The sequence below is a fragment of the Mirounga leonina genome, unplaced genomic scaffold, assembly GCF_011800145.1.
Source record: "Mirounga leonina isolate KUSES-001 unplaced genomic scaffold, KU_Mleo_1.0 Mir_115, whole genome shotgun sequence".
NCBI lineage: Eukaryota > Metazoa > Chordata > Mammalia > Carnivora > Phocidae > Mirounga > Mirounga leonina.
Window position 1 is genome coordinate 28838537 of NW_023270268.1, and position 12716 is coordinate 28851252.

General features: G+C 36.1%; 1 protein-coding gene across 3 annotated transcripts in view; it reads left to right on the plus strand.

Moving 5' to 3' along the window:
- Positions 1 to 12716, plus strand: part of DNAJC13 (DnaJ heat shock protein family (Hsp40) member C13) — a 123874-nt gene that overhangs the window by 74940 nt on the left and 36218 nt on the right. For all 3 annotated transcript variants that reach the window (XM_034994710.1, XM_034994720.1, XM_034994729.1), the window contains 9 exons: positions 596 to 750; positions 1266 to 1311; positions 3197 to 3351; positions 4704 to 4905; positions 6940 to 7055; positions 7875 to 7953; positions 9349 to 9484; positions 11378 to 11562; positions 12000 to 12074. In XM_034994710.1, coding sequence (XP_034850601.1) covers positions 596 to 750; positions 1266 to 1311; positions 3197 to 3351; positions 4704 to 4905; positions 6940 to 7055; positions 7875 to 7953; positions 9349 to 9484; positions 11378 to 11562; positions 12000 to 12074 — 1149 coding nt within the window. The remainder of the gene's footprint in view (positions 1 to 595; positions 751 to 1265; positions 1312 to 3196; positions 3352 to 4703; positions 4906 to 6939; positions 7056 to 7874; positions 7954 to 9348; positions 9485 to 11377; positions 11563 to 11999; positions 12075 to 12716) is intronic.

Consider the following 12716-nt stretch of genomic DNA (forward strand, 5'->3'; position numbering starts at 1 on the left):
ACCCCTAGCTCAAATTTCCAGAGACCCCCGTCTCTTGGTACTTTCTGGCAGTAGCAGAAGTACTGCTGGTATTCAGTTTCCCGTTTGCCCTCTACTTGCACTTGTACATCTGTTTTTTAGTGCTGTTAGTGTCCACTGATAGTTCTCTGCTCTGCTCCTTGAGTTCTCAAGTAGTCTTCAGGGAATGCTTCATGTTCTGAAACTAACCCAGAGCATAGCTATTTTTCTTTTTTCTTTTGTCATTAACAAAGAAGTCCACTCAGGAAGATTCCTGCATAAGAAACAGTTTTACCTATAACCATGACAGCATAGCTTCAGGCATCTTTGGGCCTTTTCTGAATAAGTTTTGATCAATTCTCAGTGTTTTACTATCTCTGCATTAAGTTCATTTTGAACTAATTTTCAAATCTTTCAAATGAACTAATTTTTGTATCTGTTGCGTCTGGTAGACAAGCTTACTAAATCCCACAAATTTTTATTTTATAACTTATAAGAAACTATAACTTCAGCACATGAAATACATAAACTTAAGGTAAATGATGTTATTACAAGTTATTTTTTATAATCCAGTAACAAAAACATTTTATTTTTTTAGCTACTGCTGACCTTTGACCCTATCCTTGTTGAGAAGGTTGCGATTTTGTTATGCCATATCATGCAAGATAACCCACAGTTACCTCGTCTTTATCTTAGTGGAGTATTTTTCTTTATCATGATGTATACAGGTTCCAATGTGCTTCCTGTTGCTCGGTAAGAACTTTAATGGTAATCTTAAAGCTATAATTTGAAATGTACAGGGATAAATATTTTTTTAATTGATTATTTTTTTGAGTATATCATTGCTTTTGTTAAGTTTTTCATTATAAAAGCTGTTTATATGTCTGAAAATTTGGAAATTAGAATGGGTAAAAAATAACTCAGAATCACACCACTTTACCACATCTAATTGAAGATTTTGTCACCATCTTTTATAATACAATTCAAATATATGTATTTAAGTATACTCATATTGCACATACAGTTTTACATTTTGCTTTTTCTTCAAATTGGGTATTTTTTCATATTATTAATATGACCATAATTTAAAAATCTTCCTAATTCATTTAATTTCTTGCCTTAATTAGAAATAAAACAGTTTGGGAATATGTATTTACAAGTTGCCTTTTGTGGCTTTTATTTATCTATAAAAAAATCTGATCTTTAGAAACCTAAGGTTACTAAATTTAAATCCTTTCCTATGTCTGACAAGTCATTTTTTTCCCTAGATTTTTGAAGTACACGCATACCAAACAGGCTTTCAAGTCAGAGGAGGTAAGCCAGATTAATCCTCTGAATGTATAACTTAACACTGGATAAGCTGTCTTGGCACTTAAGTTTCCTGAGCTGTGTATGTTTACTAGATTGTAAGCACTTGAGGGCAGGTACTGTTTTACTCATTTTTCACATTCCTTGTGGTACCTTGTACATAGAAAGTCTTAAGCTAATATTTTTTAATGAAAATAAATGTTGCCCATTGGATTTAGAATTGAAATTTCAGATGTGAATTATAACTTGACACTGCTGTGAATATAACTTGTTCCTTTTTGTAAAATTTAATAATTTTCATAAATATTTGAGTATATACCTGAATCTCATATAATCAGCTAAAATTCAGTTAAGACTTCAGCCTTCTTTTTGTTCAGATCACAACGTGGCAGAAGTGCTAAGTTTCTTTTTTGAAGCTACTTAATTTTTTAGGTGCTCTCAAGTGTCTTTCCATTTTACTGGGGAAGAAAAATAGGAATCCAAAAAAGATAAGACTCATCCAGATAGCTTTGACAACCTGAAACCTTATACCTACATTTTACAGAAGTATTTATTGTCAAAACATAACTGAAAGATGTTTCCAATTTTGTTAGGATTTTCATGGAACATTGATTTTTCAGATTTTATTGAGAGCAGAAGAATAAACCAAAACCAGACCACTGTTGAGACTAATCAAGGAATGTTTATGCCACCTTGACAGTGGACACTAGATCAAACTGTATGTTTTCTTAGACAAGCCAGTGAAGCCCTGGAAAATAATCTAATGATATTAAAGTGATGCCTATGGCAGCGTAATTTCTACAGTTTTATACAAATAGAAAATGAGAATATAAAAAAAGTTTTTAAAAAATTACTTCTAATGCTACCTCCGTAGCATAGCATTAGACATTTTCTAGCATTCTTTTTTCCCTTTTTTTGCACAGTTATGCATATGTAATCTTTCTTTCAAATTTTTATAACATGAGAAATGATAATGTCATTTCACCTAACAATATTTTGGTTAATTAGGGCAAAACTGTGTTTGTAACAGAACCCTGGATGCAGGAATTACCAAATAATAGTATTCTATAAGAACAGAGCAAGCATTTCTTCATCCCAAAATTTAATGGATAGTGAATTTATGCCTTTTATTAGCGAAAAGCCTGGAAGTATTCATCATCTAATTTGTCTTGGCACTAGGTAGTAAAACCATGTCTGGGTTTTTTTTTCTGTTTCTTTGTCAGATCCTAGAGAAATAAAACATTCTCAATTTGCCTAGAAAGAAAAATGAAAAGTATTTATAGTCCTTAGGATTTTATTTCTATCAGGTAAAGAAATGAGTTTTAAAATTTAGTATGATAAAGTATGGTCATTATCCTCATTCCATTTGGCCAGCCAGAGAATATGAAGTCCTTAAAATAGTTCATTATAATTACTTTATAGATATTCTCCAACTAAATAGCCACACTTCATGAGGACAGGCTTTTTAAGATGTTGATTTTCTGGACTTACTTGTTTTTGAAAACAGAAGCAGGTACAGGTGAAAATTGCAACCGACAACATAACACAATAATTGATGTAAATCGTTACGGAATCTCTCCTTGTGTTGTCCTTTCCTATTACACATGGTTCAAAGCCAGTTGTCCTAAATAATGTCGGGAGCACCTGACACCTGAGGAGCCTCAGTCTGCTGGAGGCCCAGCGAGTGTTAATTCTATCTTAGGAGCTCATGCCAAAGCCAGTTAATACCAGACATCTTCCACGTCACATTTTGCCATGTTTCCATCTAAATTTCCAAAGCATAAAAGCAATTTGTTCCAGTTGTTTTCTTAAACTGTTCTCTAATCCTAATTCATTTATTAGAAAATTGAAAGATAACTTTAGTGTTTCTGTGTCTTGTTTTGTTTTAAAGACAAAAGGACAAGATATTTTTCAGAGAAGTATACTTGGGCACATCCTTCCAGAAGCAATGGTTTGTTACTTAGAAAATTATGAGCCTGAAAAGTTTTCTGAGATTTTTCTAGGAGAATTTGATACTCCAGAAGCAATCTGGAGCAGTGAAATGAGGTAAATAGTCCATTGATCGTTTGCATTTTATACTCAGAATCTGTGCATCTTGCCATCTGGTTTGACTTCTGTTAAAAGAACTGCTTTCACATAGTTACATGATCTAAGCTACAGTCATTGGTGCCAAATCAGGTGACGAGTTTGACAGGGCCGTAAGCTTTTTTCTGTTCTTACATGATTTGACAAAGTTACTGTTTCCTTAATAGAGCTTAATGTAAGGGTAGAGCCTGTTAACCACTGATGATTCTTAAATCAATCTATAGAGCTGGTAGAATTTTAGGCAGTATATACAAGGAATATATAGAGATAAAATCAAAACACACTTCCTTGGTATTTGGAAATAGAACTGTACTCCACTAATTAAAAACTGTGACCACATAGAATGGATCACACCAGAGATACCCCAAATCATTTTAGAATGAGACCCCCTAGTCAGCACATTTTGACCTTAATGTGGAAGTTAGCATTCCTAAAGAATGTCCTTTAAGAGGAAAAGCCTGTGAAAACAAGAAAAACTAGAGCCACAGAAGCAGATGTCAGCATCCAGACAGGCTCTGGAAAAGAGTGCACACTTCATAGATCTAATGTCAAGACCACCATTTCTGTGGTGAACCCCTCAGTCCTCTTAGCTGGATGGCAGTTGATCTTCCTAGCCAGTTATTCACTCCCTTAGCTGAGTTCACACTCACAGTGCCATTTGCTGGTTATCATTTGCCTTGTCTCCTTAGGTTGACCTGTAGACTTGGCATGTGCTAGCCACCAACTTGAATATATTCTGTATGACAGTCATGTTTTTCACTGGAACAAATGTATAGGAATATGAAAGGGCTTACAACACAATTCTTCTATCTAATATTTTTCTCCTCTGATTGGTTAATATGAGTCCCTATCTAAAAGATATAGCCATCTGTATACTAGTCAAATCAAGTTTTTGCTGAACTGAGGGCCAGACCCCAGATTGTTAAATAAATTATCATGTAGTGGGCTTCTTTGGGGGTACTAGGAAACCTAGTACCCTGTTTATGACCTCATGCATTGCATGAGGTATGCAGATGCCATACCATTTGACCTTCTAATGACTGATTTTTGAAAGGACTGGGAATATCAGCCTTTTGTTCTGTAGTTGTCTTTATAGATAAGTACTACAAATAAGTTTATGTCTATTGAGGATTTTTACACAATTAACTTTAGAATGCCCTCAGTAACATAAACACTCAATTTTAGGCCAATAGTTGAATTACTCTAAAGAAGATCCATGTAATTATCTTGTGTGACTACCTGTCTTAAAACCTTTTTTTTTTTTTTAACTGAAATAATCCCTTCATAATTCTTGGAGATTTTTGTAATTGTAGGCGCCTCATGATAGAGAAGATTGCTGCCCATCTTGCTGATTTCACACCACGTCTTCAGAGTAACACAAGAGCACTTTATCAGTATTGTCCCATCCCAGTAATCAACTATCCACAACTAGAAAATGAACTATTTTGTAATATTTATTACCTCAAACAACTTTGTGATACACTCCGGTTTCCTGATTGGCCCATTAAAGATCCGGTAAGCCAGTAGATTATTTTGTGCCTTCTCAAACTGTAGAAATAGCCTCTAAGCACTTCTGGATATTTCTTCCTCCTCTTATAAGGATAATAGCTTCCTTAAGTGTTCCTTCTTGCTTAAACACTATGTAACTTTGAGTATAGTTCAATATATTTGGGTAAATCTCAAACTGAAAGGTAACTTTTTTTTTAAAGGTTTTATTTATTTATTTGACAGAGAGAGAAAGATAGAGCACAAGCAGGGGGAGCAGCAGAGGGAGAGGGAGAGGCAGACTCCCTGCTAAGCAAGGAGCCCAATGCGGGGCTCAATCCCAGGACCCTGGGATCATGACCTGAGCCAAAGGCAGTTGCTTAACCAACTGAGGCACCCAGGCACCCTGAAAGATAACTTTTTGAGGAATTATTAAGAACTTTACAATCTTGATTTTTTTGACAAATATAAACATAATTTCATATATAATAATTATATACTATAATAGCTTGGTGGAAACTTGTCTTTGTAGCATATTGAGTAAGCTCACAGATACTGGAGTTAGGCAGTCTGGGATTGAGTCTCAGCTGGGCCATTAATAGGTCTGTTTAACATTGCCTGATTTCTCTAGGCCTCAGTCATGGTAATAGTACTACTACTACTAACAGCAACTATCTCATGTGGTTGGGAAAATTGAGAACTCATATTAAAAAATAGCGTAATTCCTGGCACACGTAGGAGGCACTAAGTGAGACCTGCTCGTTTATATAGCAGTGCCCTTAGGAACTCTCCAACTTGAGCCCCTGAATGTCTACTGGAAGCCTGGAAAGGCCTGGGTGCCCATGTTGGCTTGTTACTGTAGCAGAGGTTATACCATCATCCTTAACATCAAAAAGATTTCCGAACAGTTCCATTTGTACCAGTAGACATTGCCTCTTTACTGTGACCAAATGAAGACAGGTATCTCTGCTACTTGGTGTGGATTCAGCATGAAGTAATAGAAGAGTATGGGCTTTTTAGTCAGACCTAGGTTTGAATCCAGTTGCATCACTTATTAAGTGGGAAACATGGAGCTATCTCTCAGAATCTGAATGGTTTCATGTATTATTGAAATTTTACAAAAGAATTAGGTCTGCTACAGTGCTAGAGTCCGTAAAGCACCTAGCTCCTTGGCGTAAAGGCATGCAGTAAATATTAGCTTTCTTCTGACCTTGTTTTTACTCCGACTCCCTTGTTTTTACTATCCCTTAGATTTGTTTGAATGCCAGCTTACCTGGTAATTACATTAGATCACCTCGAGGAGCATGCCACCATATACTACTGCTTTCTTTCTTACTGCAGTGTATCATCTACTAATTTAAAATTTTTCAGTACTTCATGAACACTTAACAATTAAAAACAAGACAAAAATTGGCAGAGAATAAAAGTTTCACATAAGAGGGTTGTCTGGGTGGCTCACTCGTTTAAGTGTCCGACTCTTGGTTTCGGTTCAGGTCATGATCTCAAGGTTGTCAGATCAAGCCTTGAATCAGGCTCCGTGCTATGCGGGTAGCCTGCTTCAGATTCTCTCCCTCTCTCCTCCCCCTGCCCCTCCACCCCCTCTAAAAAATTCACATAAAAAGAGAGGGATGTAGCCCTATAGCAGGTACCTTGCCATCTATTTAGCAGTGCTAAGAAGGTGATTTTGATTATTTGTATTTCAGAGAATTGTAATCATTGAATAGTCTAGAAATGTCATTTTAAATATATATAACACAATTCTGTAACTTAAAAATTACATTCTGAAATAGTTTTGCATTAAGAGTTATAAATTTTATTTATTTTTTTATGTTACATTAATCACCATACATTACATCATTAGTTTTTGATGTAGTGTTCCATGATTCATTGTTTGTGCATAACACCCAGTGCTCCATGCAGAACCCTCTTTAATACCCATCACCAGGCTAACCCATCCTCCCACGCCCCTCCCCTCTAGAACCCTCAGTTTGTTTCCCAGAGTCCATAGTCTCTCATGGTTTGTCTCCCCCTAAGAGCTATAAATTTTAATCCTCTGTCTTTAAGGTTAAGCTTCTAAAAGATACACTTGATGCCTGGAAGAAGGAAGTAGAAAAGAAGCCACCTACAATGTCAATAGATGATGCTTATGAAGTGCTTAATCTCCCTCAAGGACAGGGGCCGTGAGTTATTTTCAGTATTACAGTAGTAAATTTCTGCCTTGTCTTAGAATATTAATATCAAAGGCGAAATTCTTAAACCAACACTTTATAAATTTTTTGCCTATTCTTTGATATATACACCTGTGGGGATAGCCATATGGAACTATATCCGTGTGATTATCACTTACTGCAAATTTATTAGCAGAATTAACATTTTTCTCTCCTTGCTGGTACAGTCTTTGCTCTCTATTAATTGAAATAATGGATGCGAAACACTTGGCACTATATATGACACATGGTGGTTACTCACATATTCATCTTCCCCCTTCCTCTTACGGTTTGTGTTATACATGAGGAAGAGATCTGGTAGCAGTATCTTTAGGACACTAAGTGACAGATGGGTAAGAATGTAGATTTACTTCATTAATTTATTAGAGACGTTTTTATAGTAGAATAGATAATATGAGAGAAAAATGGTTTAAAGGACATTTTCGTAAGTATAGACTGAATTTGTATGTTTTTGGCAAGGCTGATAGTTAAATTACTTAAAATTACAGAGTTTGAAGTATTTTGAAAAATTAGTTTGAAAAAAATATCTTAGTTCTTCAAATATGGTTTTGTAATTTGAAGTGATAACTTTCCATAGGGAACATTGACGTTTTATCTTTCAGATATAAAGATAACATATGAAGAATTTCTTGACTCTTGCTGGGTTTAATTTGATGCCTAATTTATGATCATATACAATAAGAGTAAAGTTCTTACAGTATTGTTTTAAATAACGATATAAAATTTTTTCTTGCATCCTACTCTGTTAAAAATAATTTTGCTATTCCACAGGCATGATGAGAGCAAGATCAGAAAAGCTTACTTCAGACTTGCACAAAAGTACCACCCTGATAAGAATCCAGAAGGGAGGGTATGTACTGCCTTTGGAATTAAGACTTTTGGATTGACTTCCTTTTGCTCTATTACTGTTGTAGGTGGAGAAAAGATATACTCACTCCCTCTGCTAGTATCTGCCTCATAATATAATGCCCAGTGTATGTCAGATTAACTTTTAGCCCACATGCCCACGGTTTCTGCATGAATGGTCCTCCCTCAGTTTACCAAAAGGACTGCCCTTGTGACTAGTAACTTCTGGATATTTTCTCCTGTCTGAGAATTAACTCTAATGGACAGTTACATGAATAATTGAACATTAGGAATGTGCATGAACGTAATTCATTTGTAGGTGATGTTATTGCCATCCAAATTGCTTTGGGTAATTTTTTTCTTTCTAACTACATCCAACTTCATATTGTTCTAACTGAAAAAGTAGAAATTTGGATCAGACTTAAAGTTATCAGGTGTCAGTGTTTCTTGATCCTGCCTCTTGCAGCTTCCTACTAAAATACCAAGAAAGATTCATAAAAGATGAAATCACACAGTAACTTCTGTAACTAAGACTGGTGGTTTATTGCTAGAAACTTGGAGTAATTTCCACTGATTTCAAGGCTAATGTTTTTTTTTTATTAGAGATAGACAGTATTCCTACTTGGAAAGACTTGGTATTGAAAAGATACTGCTTTTATATGTTTAAGACATTTTTAATCAAAGGCTCCGGATTTTTTGAGAAATGTATAGCAATTCAGATTCATCTGGGAGAGAAAACAAAATAGGAAGAAATATTTGAAATCAGTATTAAAGTGCCAGACTTAACCTATGAGATGTTAAAATACTCTCTAAAGCTATAATAGTAAAACAGTATGACCCTGACACAAGAATCAACATGTAGCTCAAGGAACATAATACAGTGTTGTAACACTTAAAGAGCATGGATTTAGGAGTCAGACCTGCATGTAAGTCTTAGCCCATCACACAAGTTATTTAACATTATCTAAAAGATGGGGATATAACTGTACACGCCTCATATGGCTGTTTGGAGGATTTAATGAGATAGTGTTTGTAAAGCATATTCAGTACAATGCCTACTGTAGTACTCAGTAAATAGTGGCTCTTCTGTTATTTTTGTAATAGCCCACAAACTGTCTTTGGTGTGTATGAGTTCAGTGTGGGTATAAACCCAGTGAAGAAGAATTTTTTAGTAATGGTATTAAGATCAATAAAAAGCTATTTGTGGGGAAGAGAAAAAGTTTCACCTTCCAAGTATACCAGCTAGATTACAATTGGAATGAATTCCTTAATGTAAAAAAAACAAAAACAAAATAATAACTAAAGAAGTTACTGGTAAAATACAAACCAGCTGTGTTCTGTTGAAGTTGTGGTTTGAGATGTGCCAAACTAAAAGTTAATTATCTTTGGTCATACACAGGATATGTTTGAAAAAGTAAATAAAGCGTATGAATTTTTATGTACCAAATCAGCAAAAATAGTTGATGGGCCAGATCCAGAGAATATAATTTTAATTCTGAAAACGCAGAGCATCCTCTTCAACCGTCATAAAGAAGGTAAGGCATATGTTATTCTCAAATTTTAGTTTACCTTCCAGCTAATTCTACCAGGTTACTTGTTTCTATAGCATATTTTAATAGATTTAGAGTTATTGTTGCAAAAGACTCTTAGAATTGCATTTTAGATATAGTAAAAGAGTAGTTTTCTGTCAGAAGGCCCAAAATGTTGTTTGTATTATACTTTCTACTTCTTATCTACAGTTTTCAGTATTTTGCATTTCCAGTGAATTTTCGTTATTCCTTCCCGAAGGACATTTGTGTTCTGTGGAGGTTTTTTTGTGTTTAGCTATTTAGCAGCAAACATTAAATGAGATCTATAATGGATCTGGAATTTAAGGATCATTTCACATTGTTCTTAAATCACATGTAAAAGTCTGTGCCTGTTACAACTTTAGAAGCTTCTAAAGGATGGTCTGTCTTTAAAAAGCAATAGAAACTTTTCACATGATCATATGCTTCTTTCATAATTCTCATTTCCTGTGATAGCTCTCAAAACTCTCTGATCCTGGGGCACCTGGGTGACTCAGTCACTTAAGTGTCTGCCTTCGGCTCAGGTCATGATCCCAGGGTCCTGGGATCGAGCCCCACATTGGGCTCCCTGCTCAGTGGGGAGCCTGCTTCTCCCTCTCCTTCTGCCGCTGCCCTTGCTCATGCTCTCTTTTTCTCTCTCAGTCAAATAAATAAATAAAATCTTAAAAAAACAAAAAAACCCACCAAACCTCTCTGATCCTGTGGGACAGTTTGAAAAGCACTGTTGTAGAAGAAATAGGTCTGATTTTGGAGTACAGGGTTATTGGGAATTTCCAGCATGTTTGCAGGGCCATTTCCAATAACAACAGCACCTTTTGTAGGTGCTGTTGTTAGGTTCAAGACAGCAGGTATCCTTTGGCTTGGGAACTGAACTTGGCTTGAAGCACCGTGTGGGAGACCCATTTGCTCCGTAGGATGATGATGGGAGAGAAGGAAGAGAGGACAGTGGGGATTTGAGATAAGCAGGACTTTTGGGTAATTGAAGACAAGAGGACAGCATGGGGATCTAGCAATTTGAGAGCAGTGATTAATTGATCATTTTTGCATGAGTTGAACAGAACACATTTGTAAAGCATTTAGCTATATGGCATTTACCACTAATCAGAATGAGTTTAAAGAAGTCTTTTTCAAAACTGTTGGTTATGTTTTAATGGCTAATAACTATATGAGAGTGGCAGTTGTGCCTCATCATTGGTTTGTTATCAAGGTCATAATGTTTTTTCAGGCCGTGTCTCCCACTTATCCCAAAGGGGATTTATACCCAGTAAGTTCTGGAGTGGGGTCCTGATCTGTCTGTGCTGTGATGAAGTGAAAAGTTAGAAAGATCCCATGGACAACATAGAAAATAGATATTTTGTGAAGGATCAAAACCACTACACACTTCCGTTAATCTATCAGAAAATATTTTAGTTTGGGGGCGCCTGGGTGGCTCGGTTGGGCGACTGCCTTCGGCTCAGGCCACGATCCTGGAGTCCCGGGACCGAGTTCCGCATTGGGGGCTCCCTGCTCAGCAGGGAGTCTGCTTCTCCCTCTGACCCTCCCCACTCTCGTGTGCTCTCTCTCTCTCAAATAAATAAATAAAATCTTTAAAAAAAAAAAAGAAAATATTTTATTTTTGGTGGAAATATTTTGGAGAAATCAGCCAAACAAGTGTACTAGAAAAAGAAGGATCCAAGGGATTTATACCAGGTTTAATTTCTTTTTATGAACTAGAATTAGGAGACATTTAAGATGTTAAATATTTTGTCGTTTTCCTTAAAGGAACATAATTGAACATGGTGTCAGAATTAACTTAAAACCATGACAATCAGTTTTTGTTTTATTTGCCATTTTCCTAACACTAACCTTTGATTATTTCAGATTTACAGCCTTATAAATATGCAGGCTACCCCATGCTGATTAGGACTATAACAATGGAAACTTCAGATGACCTCCTTTTCTCAAAAGAATCACCATTGTTGCCTGCTGCTACAGAGCTGGCTTTCCATACTGTCAACTGCTCGGCCCTCAATGCTGAAGAGCTCAGAAGGGAGAATGGAATTGAGGTAATATGGAATGACCTCTGTGCTTCTCTTCAAGCTGGTTCAGGCACACTGTAGGACTTCTGGCAATAGGGAATTCACCAAGTACAAGTACAGTTGATAGAATTTCTTAACTTTAATTTATTCCAGCAAATAGCATATCATAGTCTCCATATTCTAGTGTCAAAATTAAAGGTGGAATGGAGCTTTATTTCATAATGTGAATTGGAGAGTATTGGATTCAAAATTGGTAAACTTGCTGCTTACAAAATAGCTTATTGGGAATGTTTAAAAAGAAGCTTCTAGGGAATCCTTTGTTTAACAAATGTTAATTGAGCAAAACACATTTATTTACCAAGTATCTATTATTAAAAAGTTTTTAATATGTTATTCCTACCAGAAAAGGCTTTTCAGACTTCAAGTCCAAATGGAGAATTAATGGCTGACTCCTTTCTCTGCAGGTGTTACAGGAGGCCTTTAGTCGCTGTGTGGCAGTCTTGAATCGTTCTAGTAAACCAGGTGATATGTCAGTACAGGTGAGGCCAACATGTATGGTTCTAAGAAGGTTACACTCGACTAGTAGTAGTTCAGACTTGAACATCTATGAGGATCACTTGGGGGGGCTCATGAAAATGTGGGTGGCTGACCTCCACACCCCCTGCTGCCCACAGTTTCGGATTCAGTGGTTCTGGGGTGGAGGACTGAGAATATGCTTTTCTGACAAATTTCCAAGTGATACTGATGCTGTAGGTCTCTGTATCATGCTTTAAGAAGTTCTGCACTAAATCACTTGTGATCTAGTGGCTTAATTTTTTTTTCCTTGGAGTATAGTATAGTGAACCTTTCTATTCCCACCACCCACTTTCAAACATTTGTCCTTTTGCCATTCTTGTTTCATTTCTCTCTGCCCCCTTCCCTGATTTCCTTCTTTACCTCTGTCCCCCCATCCCTAGTATTTTTTTTCCAGTTGTATTGAGACATATTTGGCATGCATCATTGTATAAATTTAGGCCATATAGCTTGGTGCTTTGATTTACCTGTATTGTGAAATGATTACCACAGGTTCAGCTAACATTCATCGGCTTATATAGATACAGTAATCCATCCCTATAGTGTTTTTTTTTTTTTCCCAGATTTTATTTATTTATTTGACAGAGCATAAGCAGGGTGAGTGGCAG